This window comes from Sceloporus occidentalis, unplaced genomic scaffold, assembly GCF_023333645.1.
Source record: "Sceloporus occidentalis isolate IW3139 unplaced genomic scaffold, rSceOcc1.0.p SCAF_2, whole genome shotgun sequence".
NCBI lineage: Eukaryota > Metazoa > Chordata > Lepidosauria > Squamata > Phrynosomatidae > Sceloporus > Sceloporus occidentalis.
Genome location: NW_028316982.1, coordinates 50,584,999 through 50,610,476, shown reverse-complemented (window position 1 = coordinate 50,610,476; position 25,478 = coordinate 50,584,999). Strand labels below are relative to the sequence as shown.

Sequence of the window (25,478 nt, the reverse complement as noted above, 5' to 3'; positions counted from 1 at the left end):
AAGAAAGGGATTAAGAAGGTAAAATATATGAGCATCTTCTGAAAAGAAGAGATGATGTTTTTAGAAAGGAGAGAGAAAGTACATAAGTATATGTCAAAGGATATCACTGAGATAAGGGGGTCACCAATTCCCAGCCAGGACAAAAGGAAGTGTTAAGATTAGTCATTTTATTGCAAAAGGAAAGTCTGGATGAGAAGAGGTGGGAGAGTGATGCAACTAGAAGGCAGCCAGAGAGAAATGGGCAGAATGGACAGAAGCAAGAGGTGTTTTTCTTCATGCCCTTGTTGTATTCAGGGCTATGGAGCTTGCCTTATTTAGTTAATTTATATTTAATTAATGTATTTAGAAGATGCCTGTCTGGAAAACCACTCAACTACAGTTTACTTTTTACAACAGATCAAAATACTTGATGCTACATAAGGGGGAAAAAGGCGAAAATACAAATAATCAGCTACTAACACACTTTAATTTTACCTCTCCTTACTCCTAATTTCAAGTCTTCGCAGCTTTTCATCTGTGTGTTTGTGTGTGTGTTCAGAAAAGGGTTGGATAAAAAGGGAAATAATAAAAAATGGACATCTTGTAGTCTCTGGGTCAGGTTGCCATGTAACATCCAGCCTGACCCTGCCAAAGTCTTCAAAAACAAGAAAGAAAACCTATTTTAAGGTAGGATGGGAACTGTGAAGCTGTTCAGATATTGCACTGCAGTTCTTATTAGTATATAGCCAATGATGAAGAATCCTGGAACTTGCTGTCCAAAGGACTAAACAATTTCCACCTCTTCTTAGCTTTGTTCCATCTGATGTTGTGTGGACAAACAAGTACTTGGGTATTATTTTGTTTTAGGGTAAGCAACAGAAGCTTTAAAGAAGTTTGAAAGGATGATGGGATAGCAGCCTTCTTTCTAAGGAGAGAGAGAATGAGAGAGTTTCCTCTTTCCCCCCTATAGGTTACTATAAAAACAATGTAGAAGACTCCTGCCTCACAAGTACCATAGGTGATGACAGCAAAGATGACTGCTCTCCCTCAGTTATCCTAGGGAAAGACAACTAAGAAGACTGCACCTCAACAACTGCCACATGAGAAAATGACTGAGAAGCCTGGTCCCCAGCCATTATCCCAGGAGAAGCCAACCAAGGAGGCTGTTCCACAACAATTACCAAAGGTAAGGTATTGAGAATTTGATTTGATTGGAAGGTGGATATTTTTATTACAAGGAGGATATTTCTTTACCTTACAAGAGCATCCTGCATATCTTCTCCTGTTTCTACTACAAGCTTAAACTTTTTAAATTCACTCAAACTTGGAGTCCTCCTCAGTTAAAAGTTCCTTAAAAGCTGGAGGAATTTGCTTAGGTCAAGAAGGCTAGCGAAAGGCAAGGTAACTTGAGGATCATTTCCACCTATGTATAACAGTACTAATTGCGGACGACTCCAAGTTTGAGCAAATTAAGAAGGTTTTTTAATCAGAAATATGCAAGAGTGTAATTACAATAGTAATCCAGACAGACACACCACACAGAGCTAACCAAAGTGGAAGTATGGAAATTTGTTGGAAAATCATTGCATTTTCTCTCCCCCTCCTCAGATAGATAGGATTTTCCTGCATGCATCCTTACTGTCTTCTATCTCTGTTTGCATGCCATTTGGTCCTGCTAAATTGCAGGGGCAATAAATACCTTTGTAAGTTGGTCAACAGATCATGTGATCTAGCTAACTTCCTTAGGAAGTTCTCTCACACAATAGATCTCTCCTGCTTTTTCTTCGGTCTCTCCATCACCATGCTCTCTCAACTTTCCTTCAAAAGATGGTGAGATACAAACTCCTTCTTTTACCTGAACTATCCACTAGATAAATGAAAGTGTAGCTTCCATGCATATGTAGATTTAAGCCATTAGTAAAGCTTTGTTTTTAAATTACAAGCTATTTGTGTCAGCCTCAGTTCTTACAGAAGCATCTTAAGACAAAACACCGTTTCCGCTGCTCTGCTGATTTAAAAGCAAGACCCTAACAGGCTTAGTTTTGATATTTTTGATATTTTTGTTTCCTCACCAAGGGCTGAAGACTTAGGAAACTTGAATTTCCCCAACAAAATTGGATAGTAGGGTTTGAGGGCTAATATTTTCCTATTGTGGAGAGGTGATGACAGAAAGCAGGTTGTGGCTCAGACTGGGGTCTGAGGGTGATACAAAGGGTCTCTCTGGGCAAACTGTACTTTCTGTGCTCAGAGAGGCTCAGTTTGGAACTGATATTTATACCTGATATCCTAGCTTCAGGGAGTGCTAGGTGTTACCTTGCAATGTAACAAAGACCAAAGGTCTTCCCAGGAATTGACAATGGGATTCTGAACCAGTTGATGGCTTTAAATTTTGGGTTAAAAAAATGATTGGATTGGGAGAACCTCAGGGTGGATGGATAGGGAAGTTGGTTGGGAATGCAGCAAGGAGTAGGCAGGAAGTGTTTAGCCTTCTGCCCCCCCCCCCCCAAGTGATGCCACTGCTTAACCAGTTTGCACTGACTGGGCTGCTCTTTCCCCCCTTAGGCTGGAGGCTTGGAAAAACCATATGGACCCCCAAGGGTAATAAGACCCTTCTCGTGTGAACTCAGTGATACCAGTTTTCTTGAGTAAATAACTGGTGGCTGACCCATTGGCAAGCGGCCAAGACTGTATCAGCATTGCAGAAATAATCTGGTTTGACACTATTTTAACTGCCATAGCTCAATGCTATGGAATTTGGGGGCTACCATACCCAGAATTCAATAGCACTGAGCCATAATGGTTAAAGTGGTGTCAAACCAGATTATTTCTGCAGTGTGTATGCATCCCTTGAGATTCCAGGTGCATAAGTTTGCATCCAAAGGGTGCCTAGTTGGATGGGGTTTTGCCAAAGGTGAGGCAGGAGCCAAAGGGAACCCAGGACCAAGAGTCTGGGACTTGAAAGCAGTGTGGTGGTGGGCTTGGGAGGTCAGTCCATTGGTCACGCTCCTGGACATTGCCTGCATTAAGTGCCAGGATGGGAGTCCTGTGGCCCAAGAGATTGGCTGGATTGTAAACCCTAGCCTGCGCACAGCTCACAAAAAGGAATGCTGAACACTGAAGTCCAACATTTGGAGAGTCCTACCCCTGTATTAAAGACATGGGCAGAGCAACCCTATTCAGAATCATAGAATCATAGAGTTGGAAGAGACCCCAAGGGCCATCCAGTCCAACCCCCTGCCATGCAGGAACTCACCATCAAAGCACCCAAAGGATGGCCATCCAACCTCTATTTAAAAGCCTCCAAAGAAGGAGACTGCACCACTCTCTGAGGCAGCATATTCCACTGTTGAATAGCTCTTGCTGTCAGAAAGTTCCTGCTAATGTTGAGGAAGAAGCATAACTACTTGGGGAAAATTACTTTTTGAACTGCATCTCCCAGAACCCCCTCAGCCAGGATGGCAGAAGGGATTCTGGGTCTTATACCCTCCCCCCCCCCCCGCAACTCACTTTCTCTGATTCAAGAACTAAGCGCCCCAGAGTTAAATGGGGTTTACTTGCAAGGAAAGCAGGCCAGAGGAGTGAGGCTCAATGACAATTTTTTGCAGGACTGAGGTGCATCTACATGTGTAAATATTGCAGTTTAACACCACTTTAAGTGGCATAGCTCCATCCTACAGAATCCTTGCGATTTGTAGTTTTTCATGGTCTTTTGCCTTCTCTGCCAAAGTGGGCTGGGGCCTCACCAACCTACAAATCCCAGGTTTCTAAAGGATGAAGCCATGGCAGTTAAAGTGGTGTCAAAGTGCATTATTTCAACAGTGTAGATGCCCCCTTCGAAAGGTGCGCTCAGGACAGGGCGCCCAGATGTCCTGACTGCAAAGAAGGACAAGGCACCACAAAATGTAGGACCTTCGAGGGAAAAAACGTAGGATGGTGCCAAAAAAAGAGAGCTAAAAACACGTGTCAAATCGCAACTCGTTCTTCTTAGTGCTGCTCAAAATGGAGGACATTGTGGAATTCCTCCTGGAGAGAGAAGGCTGAAGTGGAGGACAGGCCCTGGAAAAAAGGAGGATGTGTCTGGGCTGGAGAAATAACCCGGTTTGGCAGCGCTTTAACTTGTTGTCTGGCTCTTTGCTATGGAATTCTGGGAGTTGGAGTTTGTTGTGGGGACCAGAGCGGGGTCCCCACAACAAACTCCAACTCCCAGAATTCCATAGCCTTGAGTCAGACAAAGACTTAAAGAGCTTCCAAACCGGGTTATTTCTCCAGTGTGGATACAGCCCTGCAGTCCAGGAAAGGCTTTTGAGGCGGAGAGGAAAAGAGGGGAGGAGAGAGAGAGGCAAGTTCCCTCCTCAGCAGGGACTTATAAAAGCCACCGGCTCCCGCTCTTTCCTCCAGGCGCATGGGACGCAGGCAGAGGCAGAGGCCACAAGAGCTGCCCCTGAGGAGGAAGAGGAGCCCCAGAAGCGGAGCCCTGGCCCCGGGGAGCCCGCCATGGGAGTCCAGCCCGAGCAGAGCAAGGCGCCCCGGAATGCAGAGCCCCCTCCCGCCCTCCAGCTCTGCTCCGGGAGCATCTTCTGCAACATTAAGGTAAGGCAGGCAGGGAGGGAGGGGAGAGGGGAGAGCCAGCTTGGAGGCTTCGATGGAGCACCTTTGAGACGAACTGAAAGAAAGAAGTTGGCAGCATGAGCTTTCCTAGACTTCAGTCTTCTTCCTCAGATGCATTTAGTGGAGTGGAAAGCCAAGGACAGTCATATATATACACACACATATATATGCCATAGGTATGTGAGAATGTCAATTCAATTTCAAAATCCTTTGGGGATGGAAATGAAGCGGCAGGTCCAGTTGTAAGGATGGTCGTTGGTGGACAAAGACATTGGGAACTGGGCAGTGTGTATGGAATGAAGAGGCAAGACCACTTTGGCTTTGGGAACTACTTGCTACTTCATTTCCATACACAATACATCTGAGGAAATAGGCTGAAGTCTAGGAAAGCTCATGCTGCCAACTTCTTTCTTTCAGTTAGCCTCAAAGACGCCACGAGATCTCTCCACATACTGATTCTACAGACACTGCTGTATCTTTGAGGCTTCGGTCACCCATCAGCATTTACAAATATTTGTCAAAGGATGGAAATAGACTTCTTTGAGATGGGCTCCATGCTCCTTCACCACCGCTCAAGCGCTCTTCTGGAGACTTGTGCTATTTCCAAACTTTGGTCCTCCAGGTGGGGGGGGGGGGGTTGGACTTCAATTCCCAGAAGCCCCAGCCAGCTTGGTCAATGGGCAGGAAAGCTGGGAGATGAAGTCCCAAACTTCCTAAGGACCCAGGTTTGAGAAGCACTGCTCCAAGATGTTTAGTTTGTTGTTGTCAATGGGCAGGAATGCTGGGAGTGGAAGTCCTAAACATCTGGAAGACCAAAGTTTGGAAACCACTGCAACTGGTCGGTTGTGGTTGTAGTTGTTGTTGTTGTGTGCCTCCAAGTCATTTTGACTTACAGCAGCCCTGAGGTGAAGCTATCATAGGGGTTTTCCTGGCAGGTTTAGAAGGGTTCATTCGTTTTAAAATAAAATACAGTTGTAAAAAGCTAACTTGCCAAGAAAACCCCATGATAGGATTCCCTTAGGGTCATCATGAGTCAGAAATTACTCGAAGACACACAGGGACAACAACAAAGCTTCACTGATGCTAGTAACAACTACATAGGAATAAACATGTACAAGAGTGGGGTCAAAAATTACAATTTTGTGTTTACTTTGGGGTCAGGAGTAATTTCCCCATGGAGAGCAGAAAGGCAGGATATAAGTAAGCTAGACAGATAAATGACAACTGAGCAAAGAGTGGAGATGTTGCTTTGTTTGGAAAGCACTCAGTTGAGGTTGTAATGTGGAATGCTGTCAGATAAATCTTAAATTTTCGCCAGGAACAGAATGCATAGTGCCAATTGCCAAGTTCCTCCTTCCTCATGAGTAAACCCGGGCTTTATTTACGTACAGCTAGTGCTTCCTCTCTGGTTCACCGTTTGGTTAACCTGGAATACCTGAATATAAATAAACTGGAACTGGTTTAAATCCAAGGACGGTGTTTTAATTGGATGGTGATTCATCTGTCAGTGAGCCAACTACTGTGCTGGCATAGATTAGGTGTTTTCCCCCCCTTCACCTCTGGAGTAGAGACTGTCCTAACTTTTTTCATCTGGAAAGCGGGTTCTTTGTAAAAAGCTACAGCTTGCCTGGGGCTCTTAGGGGAACAACTGGGTTTGTTGAACATGGACCTTATCACACATTGGGGAGGGGGGGGTTGTAGCTCAGATCCGCAGTCATTCCTGTTCTAGCAATGCAAAGCGTGATTTTTTTTACACCAGATCCAGAGTCACTCCTCTCTAGCAATTCGGATTGAGGTTAAAACGTCATGTTTTTCCACACCTGGCTGCCTTTCTGTTGTCCTTCCGAAGTGAGGGAGAAGAGAAGTCAGTTTGATTCCAAGCAAGTCACGTGATGCGGACTCAAGCAAAGGAGAGTGAGCGCACATTGTATTACCACACCACAGCATACTTTGAGGGGTCAACGATTTGAATTGGCCCCCTTGCACATGCTCAGTGGGGCTCTGGGTGCTATCCTCCTTCCCTGCCCCCTCCTTAGCTGTCATCCTTCATCGGGGTCTAGGCGAAGGCAGGGGATGATGGGATAGGTGTCTGGGGGTTGCTGGGGCCATGATCAGGATGTAGGAACAATCAGGGGATGATGGAATAGGTGGCTGGGGGTCCCTGGGGCCAGGATCAGGATGCAGGAGCAGTCAGGGGATGATGGGATAGGTGGCTGGGGGTCCCTGGGGCCAGGATCAGGATGCAGGAGCAGTCAGGGGATGATGGGATAGGTGGCTGGGGGTCCCTGGGGCCAGGATCAGGATGCAGGAGCAGTCAGGGGATGATGGGATAGGTGGCTGGGGGTCCCTGGAGCCAGGATCAGGATGCAGGAGCAGTCAGGGGATGATGGGATAGGTGGCTGGGGGTCCCTGGGGCCAGGATCAGGATGCAGGAGCAGTCAGAGGATGATGGGATAGGTGGCTGGGGGTCCCTGGGGCCAAGATCAGGATGCAGGAGCAGCAGGGATAATAGGTTAGGTGGCAGAGGGGGCGAGATGGGGATGCAGGAGCAGTCAGGGGATGATGAGTTAGGTGGAGAGCGGGCGAGATGGGGATGCAGGAGCGGTCAGGGGATGATGGGTTAGGTGTCAGGGTGAAGGAGAGGAGCAGATGGGGGGCTAGGAGAAGGCAGGGATGATGGGATTGGTGGGAGGCTGAAGGAGGGGAGCAGATCGGGGTCTAGGGGGATGCAAGGGATGATGGGATCGGCTGGTTGGCAGAGAGGAGGAGATGGCATGAAGGAGGAGAAGGGGAATGATGGAGCAGGACGCAGGGGCTAAGGGGGGTGGCATCGGAGTGCTTTTCCACACCAGACCAAATCGCAGTGCAATTAAAGGCAGCCAGGAAGCGAATTCTCTGAAGCCACTTTTTTTTCGTTTTAACCAAAATGAGGGTGACTTCAGAAACGCTGCTGAAGCAATTCACAAGGAGCTCCCATAGAAATCAATGGTGTCTGATAAAACAGTCCCTTTATGAGGTGAAACCGCATCCTTGGAAGTGTAATCACTTCGGAAGTGAGCTGGAACTGAGCTACAAAACCACCCAAAAGCTCCGTGTGATATACTCCATGTGTATTCTGTCCTCTGGGTGGGTGGGTGATGATGATGATGATGATGATGATGATGATGATGATGAGAAAGTAGCAGTTCCTGGTACTCTTGCTGATAGAAGAATGTAACAATGTCCTAAAGGATGCTGGCTTGGCAGAACTGAATCTAGCTTTGCAAAAGTCATGGCTTAGTGCTATGGAATCCTGTGAACTGTAGTTTTGTGAGACATTTAGACGTCTCTGTCTGGGAGCTCTGGTGCTGCAACAAAATGCACTTCCCAAAATTCCAAAGCACTGAGCCATGGCAGTTAAAGTGGCACCAAACCTAATTATTTCTGCAATGTAGATGAGTCTTTTCATCTCCTCAGCTGGCTAGCAGCTGCCCCCTGCCCAGAAAAATCTTTTGCTAAGTCAGACTGAATTCTGCTAAGCCAGCATTCTTTAGCACTTTTTGACATTCATTTTTTAAAATGATATCAAACTGGATAATTTTTGCAGTGTGGATAAAGTCATAGAGTCTGCACCCCTCACTTAGCAATGAATGACCACCAAGGAAGTTCATAAAAAAGTTGGGGAATAGAAGAAAAGTATAACAATTGTCCTTACTGGAGGTAATATCCGTGAGCCAAGTTTAGCAAGTTACACTGAATGAGTGGTTTGTATCTGTGTGTGTATAGATCAGGGATTCAAACTGTGTGGTCCTCCAAGTGGTTGTTGAATTGTAGCTCCCAACATGCCTTGCTACTTATCATGCTAGCTAGAGTTGCAGGGAATTGAAGTGTGGTACTATCTAGAGGACTAAATATTTCCCAGCCTTGATGTAGGTCAGTGGTTATCAAACTCTGCTCTTCCAGGTGTTTAGACCAATACTTAGAAGCCCTAGTTAGCTTGGCCAATGGTCAAAAATTCTGGAAGCTGAAATCCAGAACATCTGGAGGACTAATGTTTGAGAAGCTTTGATGATGATCATGGCTAGTTCCAACTGTTAGTCCCAAGTACAGTGGATTGAATGAACAAATGGATATGTTAGATAAGTGTACCTGTATGGGTCTACTCCATTTTGCCACAAGAACTGGATTTAATACCATGACAGGAGAGGACTACAAAATGGGTAACAAGAGTTCAATCCACTCTAAATCCCCACTTGAAATCCTTTCCTTTCCTTTTTAAAGAGAAACAAATGCAAAACATACCTTTTAATGTGCCATGCAATTTAGTGCAATCTTTCCAGTTCATACATTGTTAAGAGCACACAGGAGAAATCCATATCAGCATAAAGTCTGTTCACAGTATGCCAACTTTACAGTTCAAAAAGCAAATATTTGATTCCATACAATAAGGAGAAGTGAAATTTAGAAACGTGAGAAAGCTCACTAAAAATACAATGTTCATGGTTAAGAAATTCAAACCAGATGAAGATAAAATTAAAACAACCAGGATCTCTTAAATGTTCTGCTTAGGTCTTTGCCAGTCTTCATGTCTTGGTCACTAAAAGTTGCACTGAAATCAACGAAACTTGCTCAGACGGACTGCTCATAACAATGTAGCATTAGAAATCATGATGGTTTGTTTTGGTTTGGTTTGGTTTGGTGAATAGACATGCTACAGTATAAAATCTCAAAGGTTTGCCTTTGGAGAAAAAGTAGCTTTTGTTTATACAGTAGTTTACTAAGGAAGGAAATGCGCACAAGAGTGACTTTTTTTTTATAAAGCAAGTGAAAAATTAATATCCAAAGTGCAAAATAAGAAAAAGCAAAAGAGCTACAAGCAAACATACCCATGAACTTGTTAAGAGTGAAGATTATGATCTAGAATAGATCTTGGATAAATTGCTTTGTAGGGCTACAGATTCCAGAAGCCACTAACAATGCTGGTTGGGGCATTCTCACAACTGTAGTCCAAAAAGTAACTTTTCTAAGCTTTGATGTAGAATAAAAATGGCAAGGCACCAGTTATTTCAAGTTTAAGCATTTTGGAGATGAGAGGGAAGCTTCCATACACAGACACCTTAGTGCAACCAACCAGTGTGGCCATCTCACCAGTTAATTTTAGGTGTGATTTTTTTTCTGGAAAGAAAAATGTGGGGAAAGTCAAATGGTGGTGGAAAAACATGTGAAGCTTCAAAGTGTTAACAACAATATATGGAACCTGACCCACCCCCCTCCATGAATGAATGGATGAGTTATTGTATGATAAAATGCCTCATCTGGAAGCACCCTGAAGTGTCAGTGATCCTATCATAATAGCATAGAATGGTTGTAAATGGTTGTAAACTGCCCTAAATCCAAGGACAAAAGTGAGAGACAAATAAATAAAATTTGTGATGATGGAAAAACCGACCAGTCATGGAAAATGGATGATTGTGATCAATGCACAAATGTCCTACCCAGAGAGGGAATCAACCCTACATTTCTTTCTTTGAAGGACACACCAGTGGATATAGGTTTTTTCCAGTGATTCTCACTAGCACATTCCAGAGCTAATGGAGAGTAGAAATGGTCTGTTGGCCACTATCATTATGTAATGCTTTGTTGACACTCCTGACAGTAAGCACCACAAGGAAGAATTTGTCAGCATTTCCACAATAAACCTGAGTTTTCATGAGGCAGACTAACCAGTTATAAGAGTTTGCCCCATGTGAACTTGCAGGAAAGAAAACTTCTAGACACACTGTAGAGAACAAATGTCTCTTGCCTTGCATTCTTCTGGGCCAAAAGCAAGTGCCCAAGACTTATCCCTCTCTTGCTTTCTCAGGCTGGCCTTCACTAGGTTACATTTTTCCAAGGAGAGTCAGCCATGAACAGAGATAGCATGTGAAGCTGTCTTGGACAGAAAAGCAAGAGCTGCTCACATGGGTTCCACATCATTCCAGATAAAATGAATTTGGTGTAAAGCAATGTGTTCTACATGGAATCACCTGTATTAGTGAGTACAAAGTGAATAACATCCACCATGGGCTTCATAAAAAAAAACTGAGCACAAACAAAACCTGATCAGGCACCAAACTCAAACAAGAATATTTGGAGCAAGTCCCCTAAGTCACTCTCCCTACAGATCCAGTACTACTTCTGGTGTGTGTGTATTGTGTGCCTTCAAGCCATTTCCAACTTAGGGCAACCCTAAGACAAATCTATCATGGGGTTTTGTTGGCAAGTTTCTTCAGAGGGGGTTTGCCATTGCCATCCTCTGAGACGGAGAGACTGTGATTTCCTCAAAGTCACCCAGTGAGTTTTTGTAGTCAAGAGGGAATTTGAGTCCTGATCTCCAGAGTCTAAGGCAGCATCCGCATTGCAGAAATAATCCAGCTTGACACCACTTTAACAGTCATGGTTGAATGGTATGGAATTCTGGAAATTGTAGTTTGTTGTGGCACCAGAGCTCTCCAATAAAGAAGGCTAAATGTTTCACAAAATTACAATCCCCAGAATTCCATAGCATTGAGCCAAGGCAATTAAAGCAGTATCAAACTGCATTATTTCTATAGTGTAGATGCGGCCAGAGTCCAACAGTGAAACCACTATATGCTGCCTACTTCTGCTATAGCAAGTTCATCTCTTGCCTTGGCACTTTCCAGCATAGATAGTTTTCCCAATTCCTCCCCCCAAATTTGGCTCCACAACTCTGCAAGTTAGTGAGGTTGAGCCAGAAGATTATCCAAGATAAGCTAGTGAGATCATTAGTCAAGTGGTGATTCAAGCCTGGGTCTTCACAGTGGCACTCCAGTATTCTAACCCCTACATTATACTGATGCTTTCATCTGCAACAGAAGTGGGGAACCTTATGCCTTCCAGATATTGCAAGACTCCAGTTACCACCAGACCTTGTCAGCCCAGTCAATGAGGAGGCATGATAGGAATAAATCAGCCTCTGGTGGGCTACAGGTATTCTCACTCTGTTCTACACTTAGTAGACTGTTGGAATTGTAACTTGTTCATAAGCATCTGTAGAGGTTCATACCTATGGCAGTATGACAACAGGTGAGGCTTTCTGAAGAATGAGGGAGGTGTTTGTTTTACATGGTTTTTGTCTTCTGATATCAGTAAGCATGCTGGGGAAACTATAGGAACATGTTGAAATATAACAAGTTGTACTTTTATTTGCATCACTTTATGTTTCTTAGAAATGTTGATGGAATGATTTTTGGTTGCCTAAAACAGTTATACTTTACCAGAATGGCTTGTTTGCATGCCATGGGATTGCTTCTGACCTATTTAGCCGACTTTTCCCATCTGCAACCTGTTGACGACAAACATTTTTTCTTCATAAGGGTTAGCAGGTGCCATGCTGTGTATGCACATACAGCTCTCCTTTGTTGTCTCTGTGCAATAGGTGGATCAGTGCCAAAGCCTTACCTGTGGAGAGCGTGGCTGTGTCAGAAACTAAACAAACAGCACCACTCTTCTACGCACCACTGGCAGCTGCTCAACATTTCCTTAGTTCCAGTCCGAAAAAAATTCTCTGTTGAGAAGCTCCGGTCTGTCAGCTCAAGATAATGGAGCTCCTGTTTGTTTTATGGCACATTGTTTACAAAGTGCCTTTCTCAAAAGTTGTTCCAGAAATAACAAACATAGCCTTTTCATATATAGTCCTGGATGCTATGTACTTCTTTCCCCTCATCCTATCCCACTCCATCTACAACCTCTTCTTAATCTCTTGTAGGGAGTCAAGCATACGGCTGAATCACTTGCACATGACCCTTGAGGTATGAGCTCAATGGGTTTGTTCAGCTGGATTTGCTGATGGAAAAGGAGGAGCTAGTCCTCTCTTATCATTGTGCTTAGATATCTGTAACCAGGACTGTGGAAAGTTCATTATGACAGATTGATGGATAAGAGGCAGCAGTTAGCAGTGAGAGTGTGTGAGTTGGAGAACTGGCACCAACAAATCTTAGAATCCTAGAATCAGAAGAAACCTCAGGAACCATCCAGTCCAACCCCCTGCCATGCATGCATTCCTGGCAGATCCAGCCTCTGCTTAAAAACCTCCAAAGAAGGAGACTCCACCACTCTCTGAGGCAGCATATGCCATTGCTGAACAACTCTTACTGTCAAGATGTTCTTCCTAATGTTGAGGTAGAATCTCATTTCCTGTAGCTTGTAGCTTGAATCCATTGCTCCAGGTCCTATTTTCTGGAGCTGCAGTAAACAAGCTTGTTCTATCCTCAATATGAGATCCCTTCAACTATTTAAACAGGACTAGTATACAGCAGGCCCTCCTCTTATGCGGGAGGATCCATTCCGGATCCCCTCACATAAGGGGAAATCTGCATATGCTTGCACCCCACTGGAAACAATGGGGCATGTGCTCACGGCTTGGGGCAGCTTGCATGCCATGGGCGTGCGTGCCATTGCTTTAATGGCAACGTGGCTTCCGCATAAGCTGGAAGCCACATATAGTGTGCCTGTGTATGGCGTGGGCACACTGTATCACCTCTTAACCTTCTGTTCTCCCGGCCAAATGTACCCAGCTCCCTAAGTTGCTCCTCATAGGGCATGGTTTCAGACCTTTTACCATTTTGGTTGCCCTCCTCTGGACACGCTCCAGCTTTTCAATTTCCTTTTTGAATTGTGATGCCCAGAACTGGACACAATATTCCATTTGAGGCCTGACCAAAGTAGAACAGATTTGAAATTAATGATGAAATGAAGTTCTGAATTAAGTAGTCAGATCTCATGAGGAAATTTCTTACACCAGAGAGGAGGCAGGCTAAAACAAACAGAATGACTATTTAAGTTTCATAGAAGTCCGGTTATGATGCAAGGGTTTATTAAGTTAGGCAGCTGAGTTAATTATAATTTTATCTTTCAGAGGGTTAACTGTATTGTCAGGAGCAGAAAGAAATTTCATCTGGTTTGCATTTTTCAACCAACCAACCAACCTAACTGTCCCATCCTGAACTAATATGGAGATGAAACAGGGTTACCCTACAGGCTGTGTATATTTTTGAGTTTTGTGACGCAGTTCTTGGTTCAAGTTCTGTATTTGTTGTATTTGCTGTCAAATCAGCTTCAATCTATGATGACCCTATGAATGAAAAACTGCCAAGAGTCTTGATCATCAACTGCCCTGCTTATACCTTACAAATTATGGCTTAGTGTCCTTGATTAAATCAGTCCATCTGAATCCTTCCTACTTTCCTACTGCTTTCCAATTTGTCGACCATTATAATCTTTTCCAAATTTTATATGCAAGTTGCATATAAAAATCCTATTGTTCCATAATAAAATCCATATGCTAGTGAAAATTACATCAGAAAAAATGGGAATTTTTGTTCCTTGTTTATGTGAAAGTTAGAACAGGTCCATGTGTACGGAACTGACACAGACCAGAAAGAGACTTATAAGAGATTTATAAATGTATTGTGATGTCAGCTTTCATGAACTAGAGCAATCCTTTCTGACTTAGTGCTCTCAAGATGATTTTTTCAGTGCCTGACATTCCCAGACGGCACATCCAGTTTCAATCCAACACATCTGGAGAGCACCAGATTAGGGGAAGTTGGAGTAGAAACTAGTCTTCATCAGGAATGTGGACTGTTATCCACAGACAGAAGGTATACATACACCTTGTTGTTGTGTGCTTTTATGTTATTTTGGACTTATGGCAACCCTAATGTGAATCTGTCACAGAGTTAAAGTTACAGAATCATATAGCTGACAGAAGCGCTGTGAGCTGTTGAATCCAGCCCCTTGCTCAGTGCAGGACATCTAGCTAGAGCAACCAAAGTAGGTAACTGTCCAGCCTCTTTTTAAAAATATCCAGAGAATGAGACCCCACCACAGCACTAGGCAATTGGTTCCATTGCTGAACTACTATTACTGTCAAAATGTTCCTTCTAGTGTTCAAATGAAATCAGCCCTTCTGTAATAAAATCCATTAGACTCGTCGTACCCTCTGGGGCATCAGAGAACAAACCTTCACCCTACTTTCTGTGACAGCCCTTGTAGTAAACAATGCAATCATGTCACCCTATAGTCTTCTCTTCAACAAGCTGAACATGATCAACACCTTCAACTGTTTCTCATTATTTTTTGTTCTCCATACCTTATTTGATTATTGGTGCCCTTCTCTGAACCCTCTTTACCTTGTGTATCTTTCTTAAACCGAGACAATCAGAACTAAACTCAGTATTCCAGATGAGGCTTGACTAGTACAGAATGTAGTGGAATTACAGTATTACTTACACTTATCTTGTTGCAGAGGAGAACAGAAATGATAATAACAGTGACCAGCCTGCTAAAGATACCCTCACCAATACCATATTAACTAAGGACAGAAACAACAAAATGCAGGCATCTTATTAACATCTCCAATTTTTCTCCTGTTTGGTATGTAACATCTTGCCTAATGAAGAAGCAGGTGGAGCTTTGAAAGCTTGTAACAAGTATATTGTGCATTTCGGTTGGACAATAAAGGTATCACTGTTTGGTTAGTTTTTGTTTGAATTCACAAATTTCAGAGTTTGTGTTGCAGTACTTTCAAAAAGGCACAAAATTTTCAGTGCTAACTTTTGAAACTGTAGTTTCTTCATCAGACAGTGATATTTTATTTTTTAAAAATATGCAGAGTGGAATGGGGTTGCCATAGGGGAAGACTTCCCTATGCAGTCTCATTCAGTACAGATCACTAGAACTGAAGGGCCAGGGTTGTGTATACTGTATTCTGAATCACAAATACAGTAATAAAAATTCTAAACCAAGGAAAAGTGGCTTTGGGGTGTTATAATATGTTTTGTGTAGACATATTCCCTGCTAGGCTTAGGGAGTGTCATGGAACTGTGCAGGGCACTGAAGGCTTGATGGGTGAATACTGCTCAGAATTCTTCCTTCTGTGTTTGTCTCAAGCTTCTTGGGTTTCACAAGGCATTTCTTCACTACTTTCAAGTCTCTCTTCTCATCCACAAGGACTAAAAACATGATTTTAAGGATGGGAATAAAACTGACTGCATCAACTAGAAGTTTTGAGAGAGGTAGGAACTGTATGTCCCTTTTGATATTGTTGAAATGCAATTCTCAATAGCCCTTGAGTCAGCATAGATACCGGTAATAATGGGGCATAATGGGAGTTTCAATCCAACAACTGGAGGACAATTTTCAACTGGAAATAGTTTTTTTAAAAAAATAAAAAATAAAACTCCCTTCCTCACATTATTTAACTGATCTGAATTGGGGCTTCTCCAGCTGCTGAGCCTCAATAAAGAAGAGACAAATCCAAATGATAAGAATGAAAGGAGTGACTAGCCTTTCATGAAGTAGCAATAATCTTTGAGAATTCCAGGTGAACAGGAGAAGTCCCAGCAAACTGGAGGAAGGCAAATGTTGTTCCCATTTTCAAAAAGGAAGAAAAAGAGGACTGTATAGTCAGCCAGACATGAATACCAGGAAAGATTCTAGAGTAGAACATTGAACATACAGCCTGTAAGCATTTAGAAAGGAATGCCATGATCACTAAAAGTCAACATAGGTTTCTCAAAAACATATATTTGCAATATGATCCCCACTGCCTCTTCCTTTTCTGAACTCAACTTGGATATGTGGTTTTTCTTGCTGCAGGATCTGTCCTGTGCAGTAGCACTCTAGATAGCTCTGGGTGAGTTAGTACTGTGCTGAAGAAGACAATGGCAAACCACTCCTAAGTGCCGATACTTTGAAAATCTTATGATAAGAGAAGCCAAATGAGACTTTGTGGTATTTTTACCTATGATTTCTCTATACAGTCCTGCCCCTCTTTCCTAGATTGTTTAAAGAAACTACCACATGAACAGTGATTCCATGAGAATGTCAGGAGATTGAGGTTCAGATTCTCGCTGTTCTAAATTCATTGTGTGATTTTGGGCTAGTCCCTATTGGACAGCCTACCTTATGGAGTTGTTATAGGCATAAAATGGACAGGAAAACCAAGCATGTTTCTTTGTACTCCCTTACAGATGGGCAGGGTTCAAATTAGAAAAATAACATATGCTTGGTTAGAAAGTTATTTGCTTTCAGCAGCATCAGACAAAACTGCTGCTGCTTTTGCATGGTCACAGCATTATGTCCTGGTTTCTTCTGTTCAGGTCAGACTTTTTCATGTGGTCATGGGCACTGCAGAAGAAATGACTTTGTGAACTAGCCAGCAGTCTTTTCTGTATCTTTGGTCTGCAGTGTAACTCCAGGCTATGATTGCAGCAAGTTACAGCAAAGTTACTCTGGACATGAAAGTTAAATCATGAACATTAAGTTGAGTTCGTATTCAGAAGCAGCACACCTCCAAGTACAAATACTATGTACATATTAAAGGAAGTAGTCATTACCTCTTGAAAACAGATTTGAACACCCTGGGTAGAATTTAAGAAACACAACACCATTGTGAAACGTAATGCCTTTGGAATTTCTTTATATATTTTACATCCTGACTTTCACTCAGTATTGTTATTGTGTGCCTTCAGGTTGTTTCTGACTTCTGGGGACCCTAAGACAAACCCTTCTGGGGCTGAGAATGTGTGACTCACCCAAGGTCACCCAATGGGTTTCCATAAAACAAGCAGGGAATCAACCCCAATCTCCAGAGTTGTAACCCAGTGCTGAAACCAGTCACCATGCTGGCTCTCAGGCCTACAATACAGATTAAGTTAAAACATAGCTAAAACAATTGTAATGCAAGAATATAAAAATATTAAACAAACAATCCAGTTAAAACAGTTAAACACATTCAAAGCATAATAAAGACAAAAATAAAATATGCCTCATTAAAAGATCTGTCTGTCATGACCAATGAAAAGCTGAATGCCTATTTAATTTTTTTTAAAGTCTGGCTATTGATGAAAAGACAGTGGAGAGAGGGCCAGCTGAATCTCAATTGGGAGATAATTCAATAAAATTTGGAGCAGTCGCCAAGAAAGCTCTCTCCCATTTCCTCACTATATGGGCCTCTGTGGGTTGTGGCACCAAGTGAAAGATTGTAAGACTCAAGTAGGCTCATATGTAGGGTTGCCATAAGTCAGGAGCTCCAAACCGGGACAAATGTAGGACAAATATAGGGCAACATTTTCAAATGTAGGACACATTTTTAACAAAATGGAGGACGTGCAAAAAAATTGAGGATTTTTTTAAAATGTTAATATAAATGCATGTTTTTAAAGCATGATCAAAATGGAGGACATTTTGGCATTATTCCTAGACAGATGGCAGAAATGTATTTGCCCTCGGGTTCAACTGTACTTCTCAGAAGTGTGTACTTGGTCAAGGGACTGTGGTTTTTCTTCACTGCGCATGAGTTTGTAAAAATTACAGCAAGTTACATTGGCCATGCCTCAGAGGCTTGTTGATATCAATATCACCACCATCACTATAATTGGCCAAGAAAGGCAGACTTGTTAGCATTCAAAGTGTCATAAATACACAGAAAATGCACTTCCATACATTTAATAATAAAAAATAATGGGGAAAAAATAAAAAACAAGACAGGGGTGTATATGTTTCATAATAAAAATTAATAAAATAAAATAAAACAAGCAATAATAAAAAATAATGAAATAAAATAAAACTAGCAATAATAAAAATTAAAGAAATAAAAAAAAGAAAAGCAATACTAAAAATTAATAAAATAAAATAAAATAACTATTTTATGTTTTTAAAAATAATTTAAAAACCCCAAAAAACCAAGGCAGACCTAATGACCACTGACTCAGCTCTCCTCCTCCTCCTCCTCCTCCTCCGGCCCAATTCTGCCCTGGCCCCTTCAAGGCACCCTTCCTCCGGCTCCTTCCTCCTCCTCCTCCTCCTCCTCCTCCTCCTCCTTAGGATGGCTGGCGCGCATGCGCGCGCGGAAGGAAGTGGGGCAGGCACGCACGCACGCAGAGGGAAGCAGGGCAGGCCCCCCTCGCTGCCACTGGCCCCTGCTGAGGCCTGGGTGGTGCGCGCCAAGGAGCCCGTCCTCTTTGGCCAGCTGGCCAATGGCTGGCTGGCCAAAGCTAGGGACGAGCTCCTGTTATGGAGCCCCGTGCGCGCGCGCATGGGTGGGCAAGCCCTGACGCGGTGGCGGCGGCACTTCTGCCGCCGAGGCGGAGGAGGAAGGCGGAGCCGGAGGAGGAGGTGGGTTGGCGCTGCCCAGCCCACCACTAAAAGGAGGAGGAGGTGGGTTGGCGCCGCAGCCAGCCGTATTAGCGGCAGCGGCTATGGCTGCAGGAGGAGCGGACCCCGAACCAGGAACAAGGCGTGGGGGCCCCCCAAACCAGACCGTGACCGTGAGGGGCCCCCCAAAAGCGTGATTGTCACGGGGGCCGCCGGGTTATGGCATCCCTACTCATATGGGGAGTTACTGTTCCCCCAAACAGTAAAGCTTATCATCAGACTTTCCATATTTTAATGGATAACACAATATGTAGATACTGAGGCTGTATTCACATTGCAGAAATAATCCAGTTTGATACCACTTCAACTTCCATGGCACAATGCTATGGAATTCTGGGAAGTATAGTTTGTTGTGGCACCAGAGCTAAATGTCTCACAAAACTACAAACCCCAGAATTCCGTAGCATTGAGCCATGACAGTTAAAACAGTGCAAACTGGATTATTTATTCACTGTGGATGCAGCCATAATTAAATATTACAACTGTAAAAATATTTGTATAGGCCAGCATTGTAGCTTTACAGCACTCATATATTTTTATTGGTATAACATTTTATCTAATATCCAAATATGCTGCTAGTCTGTGATACTGTTATTATTTAAATAATACACTTTCTTTTGTTTATCATAATATTTATGGTTTCTATTTTTAACTTTTTTCCCCTTCTTCCCAGATTGCCAGATACTACGTGCGTAGGTAGCACAAAGTGCAGTGTTTTACACCTGTCTCTGGCACTGGTTGTATCTGCAGTTCTGATGCTTATAAAACTTGACTTCATTCCTATAAACACTTACTTGCGACTAAAACCTGTTAAACACATCACGACTCACCTGTGAATAAACATTCATACATTTGTTCTATAATTTCATGAATATGTCCAATAGCAAGTTTTATTTACAAACTAGGGCTGCATCTGCAGTGCAGAATTAATTCAGTTTGACACCACTTTAACTGCCATTGTTCAATACTGTGGACTTCTGGGAACTGTAGTTTTGTGGGACATGCAGCCATCTATGCTAGAGACTTCTGGTGCCACAACAAATTACAGTTCTCAGAATTTCATAGGATGGAGCCACAGCTTTTAAATTGGTGTCAAACTGACTTATTTCTGCAGTGCTGATGTTATAGGTGATTCAATTTATGCTGTTAAAGTACCGGTAGTAAATTAAGTTTAAGTTCAATAAGAATATTAACTATTGCATATATTTCTGTTTCCTCAAATTTCCATCTTTTTTCCTAAAATTACCCAGGATTAAAATTGTTGTTCTTTAAAATTTCTGTAATGCTAACATCTCTAATTGAAAGCAGTATAGTATGCTAGGTGGACCTTGGATGATACAGCTAGGCCATTCTTATGTGGCAGTTCTCAGTGCTGCAGTTTTGTTGACCTTTAGATAAGTGAAGCCAGGATAAAGACCATGACATTGCAAGTATGGAAGAATGTTCTTTTAGCAGGGTATTGTTAGCAATAGCTGAAGAAACTAGAGGAGGGCAATGATGTCAGATGGGATGAATAAAGGCAAAAGAAAAATGAGATGACAATAATATAAGATTCCATAGATTTACTTTTGAAAAAAACTGTTCTAATTTGAATTATGTTACTTTTTTATAAAGTTTTAAAATATGAATATCTATATGAATGTGTGAATGAAAAATATGTACATTAAATAAACCACATTTTTATTCATATACTACATCAACTTTGGGGACCAGGGCATCTGCATGTAGATGTAAAGGGGGACGTCCCAAGGGTAAAAAAATGAATACCACTGATGTAATAGATATAGAGTATTGGATTAGGTGAGAAGTGAGCAACTGTGGTCCTCCAACTGCATTTGGGTGTAACTCCCACCAGGGACGTAGCTAGGATTTTAGAAAGGGGGGTCCAGACTAAGTGCCACCATTATAATGGGGCTTGAGTGCGGAGGCGCAGCAGCACACACCATTCATTTTTCTAATGGAAGGGGGGGGGGTCCGGACCCCAAGAACCCCCCCCCCCTTGGCTATGTCCCTGCTCCCACCATCCCCCATAATTGCAATTTCAGCTAGGGCTAGTGGGAGTTGCAAACCAGTTAGAGGCCCATAGTTGCTCACCTTTGGTCTAGATGTAGAGAAAGCTGGATTGTTGAAATTCCTTTGGGACCAGTTAGATGCTTTTTGCCTTGCTATCTCATGAGTTTTTGGGCGGGGGATAAAACTGAAAAAGCTGTTCACATCCTGAGAAGAACAGTAGTGGAAATAGTAAAATGAAACAGGGGTAACTGTTCACTGCATACGTATTGGGCAGAAAGGAAGATTAGGATGTTATCAGAATTTGGTGTGGGAATGTTATGAGGCAAAACAAAGCAAGACAAGAAGGAAGACTGTGGATTTGTAATGCTGCTGAGTATCTGACAAATTGGAAGGAGAAGCGGCAAAATCTTTGTCACATTTTTAGAACTATAGAGAAGCATACTTGTAATAATTGCAAAAAGTGCAGGCTGTAATGACAGTGCCAGAACTGAATGGTAGCTTTACCCATTTGGGACATGTTCATGAGTAGCATTTGTCTGGTTACCAGTGGTGAATGAGCATCACTTCTGAACAGTCAGGAATCAAATTACTGTCACTAGGAAGAGAACTGAATGATTTTGGCCCCATACAGACAGGTCAAAATAAAGCTTCTTTGGGCCACTTTGGAGGTATGCTGTTTAAATGATGCATGCGTCCTAAGAGTCCGGAAGCCGCACCAAAGCTGCGCTCCAGTCCTTAGGACTGGATTGTGGTTTTGGCGTGGCTTCTGGACTCTTAGGGTGCATGCATCATTTAAACAGCATACCTCCAAAGTGGCCTGAAACAGCTTTATTTTAGCCTGTCTGTATGGGGCCTTTATGTTGCTAACATGGATATGGAGGACAGAAGGGATACTTAAAACAAATAAATCACTTGACAGCTGCTAAATTTTGTGGATTTTTTCACAAGGATAATAAGCTCAAGTTCTTTGCTCAAAATGTGATGCCCTTGTAACACAAAAACAATTCCATCTATTTCAAGGAAAGTATGCAAAGTCAGGAGAAAGAATACAGAAGGAAAGCAGAACTAGACTTGTTAATACATCTTTGCAGCCACCGGGCACGTGCCCTAACTGATGAAGCTACTGCTGATGCCATTCCTTGGGTTGTATGCATTTCAAAGACATTTGGAAGTCCAGTTCCTTCCAAGTCTTGAAATGTCAACCTTTGCTTAGAATTCTTTGCAGATTGAAGGATGTTGCAAGGCACTCTTGTATCATCTTTACCTGGCTGGGGAAACACTAGTAGGAAAACAAGGTGTCAACAGTGACTGTTGTGATTGAGTCAGGACATGTGTTTGGCTTGGCAGCAGTGCCAAGACAGGTGGGGAGGCAATTTGGAGGACCAAAGGTCACTACAAATGAGAGAAGGTCTACATCTTTCTTGTGCCAACAATACTTGAACAGTAAAGAAAGAGCTGAAATGAAATGGTGTGGGTGGGTGTGTATAAAGGACCAATTTATTTGGTACTTCTCAGAGATAATTCCATTTAATACACTATAAACTGTCCTGTATTTTGTAGGGCAGGGGGAGAAGGCTATTACAGCCTACATTTATGTATGGCAGCTTAGACTCTCTGGTGTTTATCACACAGAGGTTTTTGCAGCTTTTTGCAGCTCTGAACCGACGTGACTGCGGGTCCAACGATGCAAATTCACGTGATAACATGATGTATTATCACATGTGATTGCTTTCTATGGGGGGTTATTCAGTGGCACTTCTGCAGTGATTCCAAAGTGACTCCTCATTTTGGTGAATTCGGTAACAAGCAAATTCACAGAAATTGCTTCTAAGCTTACTTTGATTTCACTCCGAATTGGTCTGGTGTGGAATGCAACTTTGCTTCCACCCCGGTACACCTCCCCCCCAAACCTCCAAGGTCCCACATTTCCTATGATGCTGCACTGCAATTTGCCCCAATTGCTTCCGTTGCTTGGAAGGGTAGATGACAGGGATGGAGGGAATGAAACAGGAGGCTGGGGGGAAAGATGGGAGCAACGGAGGGGGCCATCGGAAGCTGGGGGGAGCAACAAACTCCAGTTCCCAGAATTCCATAGCCTCAAGCCAAGAACCCCACAACAAACTCCAATTCCCAGAATTCCATAGCACTGAGCCAGGACAGTGAAAGTGGAGTCAAACTGGATTATTTCCCCAGTGCAGATGCAACCTAAGAGAAGGCAACTGTTACAAAGGGAAGGAGAGTGGATTGGATTCAGGAAGGTGGGTACTTTAGGGAGCATGGAGAATAATTATAATAATTATAATTTAAAAAACAAAAATGTTTTTAAAATAATAATAATAATAATAATAATAATAATAATAATAAATTAGTTTGCTGAGGCACCAGAGCTCTCTGGCAGAGAAGGTTCAATGTCTCATGACACTACAGTTCCCAGAATTCCATAGCACTGAGCCAGGACAGTTAAAGTTCAGTTAAACCGGATTATTTCCCCAGTGCGGATGCAACCTAAAAGAAGGCAACTGTTATAAAGGGAAGGAGAGTGGATTGGATTCAGGGAGGTGGTACTTTAGGGAGCATGGAGAATAAGGGAAACTGGATCAGTTCTGCAATCCTTCAAAATGGGTCTCCTTCAGAGCCAAATGATTTACTTCCAAGTAAACCTGCAGCTTCTACACTGATTATTTTGCAGTGAAAGAAATTTAATAATAATAATAAATTCCTTAACAATAATAATAAATGGATGGGGGCTCTGATACGGAGGATAGATGTAGATGTGGCTGAAATGGATGAGGAGAATGAAAGGAGGATGTAGATATAGCTGAAATAGATGAAGAGAATGACAGGAGAATCAATGTAGATGTGGCTGAAATGGATGAGGAGAATGACAGGAGAATAGATGTAGATGTAGATGAAATAGATGAGGAGAATGACAGGAGAACAGATCTAGATTTGGCTGAAATAGATGGGAGCTCTGACACAGAGGACCCATTTGAATTTGGCTGCTAGGGATGGGAAAATAGAAGGGAGGAGGAAACGTGAAGTGTCTTTCATGTGAGGCTAGCATTCACGTGAAAGTGGAACCAGAACGTGGCTCCCTTCTTCACCCTGGAAGTGCAAAGGTTCATGATGGGTTCAGACCCCCACTGAGCATGCACAAGGGTCCCAATTCGAATCATTGAATCCTCATGGTATGTAGCGGTGTGGTAATACAATTTGCACTCATTCTGCTTTGCGTGAATCCGCATCATGTGAATTGCCTGGGATTCGATTCCCCTTCAGTTCGGAAGGGCAATGAAGGGCAACCAGGTGTGCTAAAATATGTGTGTGATAATGTGAATTTGCATAGCTGAACCAGGAGTCACCCTGGATCTGAGCTGCAAAAACCTCTGTGTGATAAACACCTCTGAAAGCTACGTTTAACCCCCAGGTTCAGTGGGACCTACTCCCCTGTGGGTGAATTTAGCATTGGTGTGTCATTGTAGCCCAATCCTATGCACTCTGACTGAAGGGGGAAATCTTGATGAGCTCAGAGGGAGCTCTAAGGAACATTGCATAAGATGGCAGCATCATTAGGTATGTTGTTGTTGTGTGCCCTCAAGTTGTTTTCAACTTGTGGTGACCTTAAGGCAAATCTCTCATGGGGGTTTCTTGGCAAGGTGTGTTCAGAGGCGGTTTGCTATTGCCTTCATCTGAGGCTGAAAGTGTGACTTGCCCAGGGTCACCCAGTGGGTTTCAGTGGCTGAGTGGGAATTGAAACTCTGGTCTCAAGAGTCTTTAGTCTAACACTCACACCACTACACCATGCAGGAGTAAGCTTGAAGTTGGAAAAACACCTCAACAAAATTTGTGGGATTTTAAAGATCTCTTATGGCATAAACTTTGAAGAGCTAAACTCCATTTGATTGTATGGAGCTTTGGCCTTCCAGATGTTTTGGTCTTCAGCTCTCAGAAGCCCCTGTCAACATGGTTAATGAAAAGGGATTATGGGAAATGTATTCCTAAACATTCTCAAATGTTCCCGAGCACTCCTCTAGAAATTAAGAGCTAATTTCACAATAGATTGGTAAAGATGCTATAATTGTCATGACCCCCCCCCCCCCATGTCCTGTGCTCTTATACTTGTGTCTTTGTCAAGTGTGATGTCAAGTGGCAAATTAACAATTGCAATTGATAATCCAAGGGCAGGTCAGGTCCAAAGGCAGCAAGAGCAACTATTGTAAAGCTAGCCAGACCACTTATGGGAAACGAGAGCGAGAAGGTCCTTTTTATTGTGGGCGTGGTGGATAGATGCCTAAAATGTCAACAAGGAGTGGTCCCTGTAGATAAGATTAGTAAGAACAGAATAATAGGGAAGGGTGACTGATACTGGCAGCAAGGACCTAGTCTGTGATGTTGGTGTGAGAAGAAAGGTTGCATAAGTGCGTAGGTCAAGAAAAGCAAAAGGAACCGAAACCTCAGAGGGAACTGATATCGCTTAGTCCCTTATCTACATGGTAAAAAAACACAGAAAGAAACAGTGAAAGTACAAAGATTCTGTTGTAGAGTGAAAACATACTCTAGTACTAAGAGTGGAAACATGCACACAATGAGGAATTTCCAGCCTGCAAACAAAATGATGGATTCTTAGATGGGTAAACTAGCAAGGCAGTTTCTCCTGCACTGATCACAGCAGGAGAAAG

At 42.8% G+C, this 25,478-nt stretch overlaps 1 protein-coding gene across 6 annotated transcripts in view; it reads left to right on the top strand.

The window, feature by feature from the left end:
- The window catches only part of SLCO2A1 (solute carrier organic anion transporter family member 2A1), a 99,925-nt gene that overhangs the window by 16,347 nt on the left and 58,100 nt on the right, over positions 1-25,478 (top strand). For 5 of the 6 annotated variants that reach the window (XM_089509362.1, XM_089509358.1, XM_089509359.1 and 2 more), the window contains 2 exons: positions 950-1,165; positions 4,378-4,569. In XM_089509362.1, the coding sequence (XP_089365488.1) occupies positions 1,088-1,165; positions 4,378-4,569 (270 nt within the window). In that variant the 5' untranslated portion in view covers positions 950-1,087. The remainder of the gene's footprint in view (positions 1-949; positions 1,166-4,377; positions 4,570-25,478) is intronic. The other variant, XM_089509363.1, reaches the window with a different exon arrangement.